Here is an 11,500-nt window from a genome sequence, read left to right as displayed (position 1 = left end):
GCTCTGTCCCCCAGGCTGGAGTGCAGTGGCACAATCTAAGCTCACTGCAACCTCCACCTACAGGGTTCAAGCGATGCTCCTGCCTCAGCCTCCTGAGTAGCTGGGACTACAGGCATGTGCCACCACACCCAGCTAATTTTTATATTTTTAGTAGAGATGGGGTTTCACCATGTTGGCCAGGCTGGTCTCAAACCCCTGACCTCAAGTGATCCACCTCCCTCAACCTCCCAAAATGTTGGGATTACAGGTGTGAGCCACTGCCCCGGCCAATAACTTTTCTTTTAATGCTTATATAAGCCTTAGTTTTCTCATCTGTGAAATGGGGGTATAATAGTAGGAACAGCCTCATAGAGTTTTGTGACTATTAAATGAAGATAATTACTATAATATGTTCAGCATAGTAATTATTTCACATATTTTAGTCCCCATATTTGGTTAAATCACAGAGTTTTTCAAGATAATACAGAAAACCTTTTTAAGTTTGTTATTACAATAATACAGAAAAATTTTTAAAGTTTGTTATTATGTCATACTAATCAATCAGTTAGTGTTTACTAATTCCTCACCAGGCATGAGGACTGGGCCTCTGAGTTAAGTGTTCTTGGAGAAAACAAAGAAGCAAATATGGAGGTTGGAAGCCCAAGGCAGACCATCCTGGGGTCTTCCCATCCTCTCCCTAATGTGTTTTCTAGGTGAATCAGGGTAGAGTGAGCATGATGACTAGCCTTAAAGAGTTAAAGAAGTCACAAAATTGTACCTGAGGAATATATGAAAGATCAGTTCTATAACTATCTTAATGAATGGCAGGGTTAGTAGAGTGAAAATTGAGGATTAATTGCATGTCTGGAACCTTGGGTGATCTGCGTGGGTGGGGAGGGAGAGAGCGAGAGAGAGAGAGAGAGCGCGAGCAAGCATGTGGGAAACTGCTAGTGGTTAGGGAGCAAAAGGATATGTCATTGGAGCAGAAGGGGGGCTCTTCTGAGATGCATATAATGTATTGTTCCTACCTGTGTAGTTATACTGTTATGGATTATGAGGTTATTCAGGGAACATTATTTAACTTATGGTATATCCAAATTCATAAAGCAGCATCTCATGTTATAATTGTCTTCATCTGCAACAGATTTGAAGAAACCTAGGGTCATTAAAAGGTGTAACAATCATTACTTCTGAAGTTCATTCTAGACTAAACGTTTTCCTCATACATACTTTATGAGCCTTCTTTCTGTCACCAAAGATGTGCATTGTGGATTTCAATACAATGTTCTCACCTCAGTTTTCTGAAGGACATATGCTTGTGAAGGAACAGGTGGCTGTTTAATATCATTATTTTTTATTAAATGCCTGAACCATCACAGAGTAAGTCATTTTCTTTAAAGGAAGTATAACTGCCTCTAAATATAACTCTGGAATACAGTTCACCTTTTCTGTTTATTTTATTCTTAACTTGTGGAAACTGTATCTTAGGGCTTGGGGTATATAACTTGCTATTTGATTTCAGCTGCTCAACACTGAATCAATTGTAATGCTTCTGGCACCAAAGGAAACAGAGGGGACTTAAATATGTTTACAGAAGACAAAAAGCTTCTTTTTGCCTACAGTTTACAACATATGTTTCCACAGTTTTAGAATGTTCAAAAGCCTCCCCAAAAAGTTTTCTCACTATTTCCGTCATTAAAGACAAACAGGATCGAACAGAGAAGACAACTCTCCAACCCACATATTATTTATCAGATGTTTTGGATGAAATTCGGATTTTAAAAACCGAAAGGCTCTCTCTTCCTCTCCCCATCCCAGCAACAGCATTAGGAAGGATACTCCCCACCGCAAAATACACCCACTCACACACTGGCGGATGTTGCACTATTATTCCAGGAGTGGGGGGAGTGTTGCTGCGACAGCCTTTGGCTCCTCTCCGCGTTATTGCTACCTGGATCTTCATAGGTGCGCTGTGGGCTGCTGCGGGCTTCGAAACCCAGCCAGAGGACTCGCAACTCATGACCTGGGTGTACCTGAATACGCTCCCGAGGCTACTGGGAAAATCACAAATAGAGGACGCCTGTACCGCAAAGCTCTCCCTAAAACCTCATCAGTCCTCCTCTGTTGACTCTTGAGCGTCTCAGGAATTTTAACTTTTCCTCGGCGCAAGTATTTCTCGCGCGGACCCCCTGCAGGCGCAAAGCCTGACTCTCTCTGGCCTCCTGGCTTGCCCACGATCTAGGCAGCCAGGCAGAGCAGGGTGCAGCTTCCTCTCTCCTCCCCGGGACGGGGAGGAGAAGAAATCAGGAGGGAGGAGGTGCTCAGCCGTCACGGGTGTACTCCCAGGTATTTTTAAGTTGGCGTTTAAGAAAAAACAAAATGATGCTAAAATGCAAAATAGGCAACGTGGAGGTACTCAGCTCTCCTGTACACACGCCCAGATATCTCTAATTTGACGTTTAAGAAACAAAACAATGCTAAAATGCAAATTAGGCGATGTAATATCCAGAATGAGCCTCGTTTGACAGGCCAAACTGAGATTTCAATGGAAAGCTTACTCATATCCCCACACGGAATTCATTCTTTTAGGAACTTAAAAAAATTGTGTAATTTTAAGTTCTACCACTGTCATAACGAACACTCCACATTAACTCGCCGTGGAACAATGGACACCCCCATATCGCTTTGTGTCAGGTAATTATGAAATGTCGCGGCGCGGGAAAGAGAAGCCGGGAACGTCAACGTGTCCTCTGCAGCGTGTGGGAGCGCTCAGAGCCGCGCGTCTCAAGGAAACCTCATCCAACCGACACACCAATGCCTCAACCCAGGGACAGGGACAGACTCAATCAGACCTCGGCCCCAGGCGTGGCCGGAGAGGGCCAAAGAGGGGACGTGTGAGCGCTGAGGGAGCGAGTACCGCTCGGTGGAGGTCAGACGCTAGCTGGGAAGTCGTGGGGAAAAAGTGCAACCGGCCGGGGAGGGGAGGATCCCACCGGGGCGTGGCGAGGGCGCCCGGGCTCCGGGAGAGCGGGACCCTACGCGGGACAGTGCGCTCCCAGAAGCACCCACTCAGCTCAACCTTTTGCGCAAAACCCCGGGCACCCGGATAAGGGGGCAGGCGGGGTCATGCGTAAAGCTGTTACTTTGTAGCAGGGCTTAAGTGAGAGAGAAAGAGAGAAGGAACAAGAGGAAAAAGAAATCACGGGGCTGAAGGCCGAGATGTCCTACTTCTAAGTGGTTCTTTGAGAGGCAAAAGCTTCCTTGCCAGCGCAGTCCGAGGCAGCGCCGCGTGGGGGACCGGCCGGGCTGGGTCAGGGGACCTCTCCAAGGGGTCTCCAGTCTCTGCGCACTCTGCGGTGGCCCCCGGATGGGGACACTCTATCCTGGCAGCTGAATAGGGGGAAGCGCGTCGGGGCTGCGGTTTCCTTCTCCCAAGACCCCAGCGCTGCACCCCCGAGGCGGCAGGCTCAGTAAGCCCTCCCCGGGGGCCGGCGGCCCTCTCGCCAGGCGACCTCAGGTCCCGCGCCCTCCCACCACCCAATCTCCTCCCTTCACCCCCATTCATTTTTCCTCAGCGGCTCCTAGGACCGGCTCAAAAACCAACTCCACACGCGACCAAGCCCACTTCGCGGAGCTGAGGAGCAGGGCTGGGGTCGGAGCGGGCGACGGCGCCCCGGGCGCGTGGCGGGGAGGTGGTGGCCGCGGGGGGCGCCGCGTCCCGCCCGTGCCTGCCGCGGATGAACAGGCGGCCGCGAGCAGCCCCCGGAGCCGCGCAGCATCCGCGTATCTAGTGACGGTGGAAGCCACGCCCGCTCGGGAGCCGGGGGGCTGTCCTCGCCCCCCCACCTTTCCCCTCCCTCCGGCCCCCTCCCGGCCGCGCTCCCTCCCCTCCTCCCGCGCCGGTCTCCGGCCCGCCCCCGGCTCGGCTCGCGGGAGGCGCTGGGCGCCCGGGCTGGCGCTCTCTCCCGGGCTCACACACAGCCGCGCACTCACGCCCGGGGCCGCTCTGCGCGCCGGCCCTTGCTCCCCGCGCCCATGCGGAAGGACAGAGCGACGGAAGATGGCTGACGACTCCACGGGGCCCCGAGGATGCGGCCCGGCGGCGGCGGCGGCGGCGGCGGCGGGAGCGGCAGCGGCAGCGAAGGCGGCAGGGGCAGCGGCAGCAGCGGCGGCGTTGGCTGCGGCGGCGGCGGCGGCGGCAGCAGGAGCCGGAGCGGCGGCGGCGGCATCCCCGAGACTCCCCGAGCTACCCTTCCCCGTGACAGCCACTGACGTCCTCCGCCGCTAGAAGAGACCCCGCTTCTCGGCGCCCGCCAGCCCTCCCCCTCGCGGCCCGGCCCGGCCCCGCCAGCACCGCTACCTCCGCCAGCCTCGCCACCATCAGCACCACCTCCACCGCCGCCGCCGCCACCACCACCGCCGGCGGCGGCAGCAGCCATTTCATCTCCACAGAAACCAGACACAAAAACATGGCAGAAATGGAGAAAGAAGGGAGACCTCCGGAAAATAAACGGAGCAGGAAGCCGGCTCACCCAGTGAAAAGGGAGATCAATGAAGAGATGAAGGTATTTTTGGACCTCGGGTCCGGGGAGACCGAGCTCTTTCTTGCGCCCGCTCCCTGTGGGCCGTGGTATGGATCTGGGGGGTACCGGGTCGCGCTTGTCAGTTTTTGTAGGATGCCCACAACGGCTCCGCTGCTCCTCCAGGTGTAAAGCAGAGGCCAACTCGCGGGCTGCATCCCCGAAATTTGCCAACCTCAGATTTGATGAGTGGGTACCACATACTATTTAACCTTACGAACCCCAGGTTGGCACGAGCGCGTTTCAGGGCGAGGGCACCGGGGGCCCGAGCGGCGTTGGACAGGGGAAGAGGCTTTCCCAGTGGACGGTGCAGTTTCTCCCCCCTTTTTGGGAATCATCCTCAGTGTCCCTCCAAAGTTAGGAGCCGCCTGGTCGGGGCACCCCGGGGAGAGCTCTATTCCACCCCTGTCCCCCAGCTCACCCTCCTGCTCCTCAATCCCGCTTCCCCTAACCAACCAGCTGCCTGTCAGTGCCCGGCGATCTGCGGCCCGTGAGGCGCGGGTCTGGGCACGATCCTGACCGCTCGCCTCGCCCGCCCCCGCCCGCTCCCGCCCGCTCCTCTCCACTGGCAGCCTCCGTCACTTCCCAGTGAAGCAGACCCCCGCCAACCCCGCTGGAGGACAGCTGTCTGAGGGGCGGCCTTCGAAGGGCGCCTGCCCATTGTTCGCGAAGGCCGGCCCGGAGTCCTCTCGGCGAGGCCGGGCTCCCCGCCAGGCCAGCGGTGCCCCAGAGGTGGCGAGCGCAGCAGCCTGTCGCTCCAGCTGTTCGTGTTAGAGCGATTGCACAAGAGCACCGCTCAGCCCCGGACCCTCTCGTCACTCCCCACCCCCTTATTTTCCATGAAGTTGCGGCTTTTGCCTGGGCGAGGGTTTTCTTCTGTGTTGATTTCACGAGTCTCTATTCATTTAAAACAATTATTTATTTTTTCTGCAAGCTGTCAGAAAGTAGCAGGTTTGCATTTTGCGGTCTTCTTGGTGTTTCCCATCTTCTACATGAAATCCTTAATACTACCAGGTGGCTTAATACTACTACTTGGCCAGTTTTGGTTCAGTTTGTATTTGAAAGACAAACTGAATGAATATAATAAGCAAATAAATCAAATTTATTGCGCTTTGAGGCTTTCTTCATTAGAACAAGCATTTTCTATCATAGCCCACGCTTAGGAGGGGACACATGGATTTACATCCTGTCTGTATGTGTACCTACGTGCATATGCTTAACTTTACTTTCCTCTCGGAAATGTCAATAGTAATCTAAATATCAGAATTAGGGATTTTATTACTGGATAAGGAACTGAGTACCTGGAAGCATGAGGTGATGCATGAGTCCAACGGAGAGTTGAGGAAGATTTGCCATGGAAATCAATGCCATTTCTTATGATGGAAAGCACCATTGATTCCAGTGATAGACAGGTTTTTGTTTTGTTTTGTTTTTTTGACCAGTAGAAGTTGTTGTCTTTTGATGGGAACAGAATTCAAACAGTCCATTCTTCCTCACTTACCCTTCCCTCCTGTCCGGCATTTCCAGATTACTTTTGCATTTCATTTTAGGTTGGGGTTGGGGAAAGAGGAGAGAGGTGAAAGCCACTAGGAAATCGCAACGAGCTCTGGCCCTTTAAAACGCTGCCTAATGTGATCTATATGGATGGCAGCTTTTAAGTTTCATAGGTTCTAGAATTACAAATTAGCTAATTTTAATCAAAACATGTGAAATGTTATCCCGGCTGGATATAAAGGCTGACTGTGCTCGATGCTTGGGGCTCGCGTTGTTGATTTTGGCTGCAGGCGCACTCCGTGGTTTGGGAGATAGTTGTCCTTCTACAGTATAACAGATGTTTGTCTGAACTGGTGAGGAAGAAACAAAAACAACATTGTGTGAAGGGGAAAAATTACACAATTTTTAGCCGATGCTGCAGGACTAAGTATGGAATTAACCTTGGTGCGCAGAATTTCCTCTTTTTAAAATGTTATTTTTCTTCCAAATCACCACCTACTATTTGAAGTTTTAATCCTCATCCTTTCAATCCAGAGTAGCATTAAATAAGAAGTTTTACACAGCAAATAACTCAATTGTCTGTAGGATCAGTATTTTCTCTCTGCTTTGGACCAAAGTAAAATACCCCTGACCAAAATTTTTAGTCATATTTATGTATACCATGCCAGAGAGTCCAGTGGAATTGTTTAATAGGCATTCTTCTAATATAATAACACCAAAAGTCCTCACTTAAAAAATAGTTTCTCAAAATCAAAAGGTAGAAGGGTTATTTTGAACTCCTTAATATCTTTCTGTTTTTTATATTAATAAACACATCAACAAAACCTCTCCCCACACATCATGATACTATTACCCTTCTAGCTCCCTAAGTGTAGAGTAACATAATAAGCTGGTTGCCCTGTATATAAATGTGTGCAGCAAAATGTCACCAAGAACACAATGCGGCCTTGTGCAGCTTCATATCGGTGCTGCTGGAGCTGCCTGGCTGTGTTTGCCTTCATCTAAACGGCTTTCATCTGGACCAGTGTAAACTAAGCCCTGGTAAGTAATCACTGCCCAGCAGAAAGAAAGGAATGTATACAGCTAGCGTGGCCTAAGCTGTAAAAACGGAAACCTGAACCCCCACCTCGGATCACATATCAAGGCTTGAAGGTAGGGGAAATGAAAGGGGGAAAGAGGAGAGAGCAAATGGAAAAGTCAGCCTGGGAAGTGGAGGATCTGGAGGAGGCCCCCCTTAGGGAGATTTGGCTCAGGGATTAGGGAATTTTATCGTGGTGTACAGTGACCTACTCAGGTTTCAACACTGGTTGGATTGAGTTGCTTCTCTGTGAGCTGAAAGAAAAAGGACTGGTGTGTATGTGATTTTTTTCCCCCTTCGGGTAATAGAAAGGACATTGGTACAAGCGTCTATTTTAAGTACAGCAAATGCAGGGCACTGAGAATGAGCAACAAAATTGCCTCATCACAGAGACTTCCTTCAAGGTTTCCTAATTGAGATAGTCACATATTTATTTTAAAATGGCCGGAGAAGACAAACTGGCTGAGGTTTAGCTGACATCAGTAATGGCATTGAAGAGTGTCTTCATGTGGCTGAGAGCTAATGCTGGTTGCTGTTTCACTAGATCAGATATTGAGTTACATTTTCGTTATCACTGGTTTAATGTACGTGGCAGTTGTAACAAATTTAAATTTGATACAATATAATTTTGTGTTATGAAAAGTACATGACTTGGAATAGCTTGCTTATAGTGTACTCCCTGAAAATATCTTCAAGTAGAAATGTTTGTCTCATTATGACCTTTACAGTGTTTCTTTATCTTTCCTTTTCTTCTTCCCTGATCCTGGTTTTTTCTGATTAAAAAGACTGATTGTATTAATGTACGTACAATTAGTATGCCTTATTTAATTAGTGGCTAGTAGGTGGAATTTTAAAAAATCAGACAGTGATGCAGTGTGTATACGTTTCTAAAGTGAATATTGTGATTGTGTCTAATGTAATATGTCTCAGATATACCATTAGCTCACATGTATCATAATAAATGAATGTCAGGAGGGAATTCTGACATATGGGAAGGTTAATTGGCTTCAGGAGTTCATCTAGAACATAGTAGATATAATATAAAAACTAACTTCTACTAGTGGATGTATAAGTGTAAATATATGTGTAAGGTAAATATTATTGCACTTAAGCTTATGTATTTTGTGCACATAGATTTTTTGTGATCAGTAGCTACCAAACAATAATACAACTCAAAATATCCAAACTATGAGTAGAGATTATGAGTCCAATTTTTGTCTTTCAAAACTCTTTGACAAAATCAGCATGATTAGATTAAACAGTCTGTGCTGGAAACTTTCCTAAACAAACCATAATTAATGCATTTAAAATGTTTGACTGCTTTATCAATTGCTAAACTACAGGAGAATCTGTGTAAAATGTCAGAGACGCTTCTTTGCTGCAGAAGTTTTCTGTCTATAAATATTCTCAGTAAGTAATTTGTACCTAAAATTACGCTTCAGTCCTGATGCCTACAATTTGAGTCAGGCACATCTGTTAGAGTTTAGTAGTAAACTTACCACAAGATTTTCTAGTTTGTTTTCTGATGGTTTCGATTTGGCATTAAAAATAACCTGTGTCAATTGCATAGACAATAAAGCAAGTTGCAGAGCTGAGCTGGTGAGATAAATAGCTTGATTTTAAGACAGAGAGAGAGAGAGAGAGAGAAATCAGAGCATGGACCGGAAAAGTCAGTGTGTTTAAGTTTGAAATTGGCTCATTATTAAAATAGGTATATTTTAAGTTTTGCTGTTGAAACTCAATCCTGGTGTCAGAAGCAGTAAGTCTCAGGTACTTAGAAAGTGGGCTTAGGACCCCAGATCCCACTGTGGCATTCACAAATTATGTTACACTCCCCCTCTCTGAGCAGCAGCCTCAGGTGTGCCAAGTAGCAGGGATGGGTTTTAATATTAGTGGGGACATAGCCCTTGTCTCTTGGGAGCAGGTATAAGATGTTCCTGAGCCTTCAGTCTTGCCTCACTTGTCCCGCCAAAGGCTCCAGGCTAACCATAAAAGACAGTCCTGCGAGAGCTTAGAGGGCTACGTATTATGCTCTGTTTAAACCAGGGGTTTTCTGGGAAGAGTGTCTTTCTCTATCCATGAACTGGTGTGATGTACAGTAGAGTGTCATTCTTTAAACTTACTTATACAACTTGTAGGTTCCAGAGACGAGGAAATGGAAAGGAACCACTCCACTTCCTCTCGAATCTGAAATAAACATTTGAACTAGAAGAAAATGAGTCTGACAGACTCATTCCCTTCTGCGTTTCCTGCCTCTGTGCTTGCCAAGCACTGCTCTGAGGAGCCAAGCCCTACTCTCCTTGTGTGAAAGACAGACTTATAGAAACCAAGAGGTAACAGAATTTTTAAAGGAAAGTCAAAAACAGGGCCTCAGAAAAGGGCAAATATTAACAAGCACAGTGGCTCTCTAAAAGGGAGAGTTCCAGGAAATGATAGTCTCTTGTTAGGATAACCAAACTTTTTGTATCTTTATATAAAATTCCCTTTTATTTACTGAGGCTTTATACGTAACAAAATTATTAGAAGTAGTAGAAGGTATGTCATCAAAATCCCTAACGTCTAAAACTTCCTCTTGTGGAATGGGAATTCAGCAACACTTGTACTCTCAAGCTAATAAGATTATTGTATATGTTCCTAAAGGAGAGGGGATATTACAGGGTAGAAGAGGAAAAAAAAAGCATAGAAGACTTTGTTTTTGATAGTGCCAACTGAAACATGTAAACAGACATGAAAGCATGTGATGAGTGAGATTTGCTGAATGTATATTTTAGGATCTGTAGACCCATGGGTGTTAATATCTCTTATGTAACCAAAGGCCTGTGGAACTCTGTACTGCATTAAGGCCAATGGCTTTGGCACAGAGAGGAAAACAATGTAACAAGTCTTGGTGATTTTTTAAGGCAGTTCTGCAGCTGTGAAAGGACACAGCTGCACACAGCTGTACACCTGCCATGCCTGCCACAGTGTTAGCAGTGAGGGCTGGTATTCACAATTTCACAGCATTCGTTTGACCCTTTTAGGACATTTGATGTCCTGGCAGCAGATTAAAATGTGGGGACATGATTGTCTGCTCTGTATCTCAATGAGACAATAAAACGCCATACATTTTATATGCAGAACCACATGATTTTGGTTTCATCTGCCAATTACATAGCCATCCAATATAGGATATATCATCAGGGAGTAAGACTTTTTTTCCAGCCTGTTCCAGGCCAGAGTTAGGTATTAGTGTTAATGATGTATCCTCTGCATTAAAATCATTGTGTTGTGGCCAAGAACAATTCTGCAAAATGAACCAAATGGAGCATAGGAACCATCTTCAAAGAACTCCAAGCTTGAAAGGTATAGTTCAGGTAAAAACAGCAGGGTTCAGTGTATAAAGTCTGCACTGACGGTAGGGATCTGGTCACCCTTACTATTTCCTGCACGTTGATGACCCTCTAGTGGATCATTTGTGGGGGGTGGCTCATCCTAACTATACCATTGGATCCAGTAGGATCATGAATGAGGTAGTGCTTTGTAATCGGCAAAGGGCTCTTCAGATATTTCTTTTGTACTATTTAAATTTTACGTCATGACCTTTTTCTTGGCAGAACCATAACATAAAACTGATCCACTGGGTCTGTGTTAAGAGAGACAGCTCAGACTCAGCCCTGGGCCAGGCCTGAGAGTAGAGCTAGAAACTGACTTCTAACCAGATTCAATTCCTGCTTCACTTGGGAACTTGAACAAGGCTTCTGCCTGTCTTCTGGAGATTCCCTTTCTTTATCTCTGTTAATGAGTCCAGTGATGCTTAATAGATTCCTACCTCAGAAGTAAGTCAGAACATATGGAGATGGAAAGGGAAATAAAAGGTTTTCTGAAAATAACCATCATTCTACTATTCATAACCTTAATTAGCAGCGATACTAGCATTTTTCCCCCCCATGCTTTATAAATTGTTCAGAATTGGGAGTTTCCTTTTCCTCTGAAAGCGTTTCTCATGTCTCCACTTTCTTGGATAATGTGTGTCAGGATGTTTTGAAGTGAAGTAATATATCTGATGAATCCTCTTTATTGTCATTGGGACTATGACTATAACTGATGTAGTTGTCTGTGAGTGAGACTATGTATTAATTTTTAATTAAAATTGGTTTTTAATTTTTATGAAAATAATACATAGACATAACAAAAATAGTAGAGTAGGCAATACCGTAGAAATAAACAAAAAGTCTGTAATTATCCCATCCAGACACAATTACTGTCAACATTTTGATATATGTCTTTTCATGCCCTTTCTATGTGTAATATATAGTTTTTATATTAAAAAACAAAACAAAAATGATCTCATACTGTACTAACCTTCCTTTTAAAACTTAATATACTGGTT

At 46.3% G+C, this 11,500-nt stretch overlaps 1 protein-coding gene across 3 annotated transcripts in view; it reads left to right on the top strand.

The window, feature by feature from the left end:
* Positions 1-3,934: 3,934 nt before the first annotated feature.
* The window catches only part of LOC108314726 (sine oculis binding protein homolog), a 167,636-nt gene continuing 160,070 nt past the window's right edge, over positions 3,935-11,500 (top strand). For all 3 annotated transcript variants that reach the window (XM_017543740.2, XM_017543738.1, XM_017543739.2), the window contains exon 1: positions 3,935-4,544. In XM_017543740.2, coding sequence (XP_017399229.1) covers positions 4,449-4,544 — 96 coding nt within the window. In that variant the 5' untranslated portion in view covers positions 3,935-4,448. The remainder of the gene's footprint in view (positions 4,545-11,500) is intronic.

Source organism: Cebus imitator, unplaced genomic scaffold (genome assembly GCF_001604975.1).
Source record: "Cebus imitator isolate Cc_AM_T3 unplaced genomic scaffold, Cebus_imitator-1.0 Scaffold160, whole genome shotgun sequence".
Classification (NCBI taxonomy): Eukaryota; Metazoa; Chordata; class Mammalia; order Primates; family Cebidae; genus Cebus; species Cebus imitator.
The sequence above is the reverse complement of the archived record's forward strand: the minus strand, read 5'-3'. Positions and strand labels throughout refer to the sequence as shown.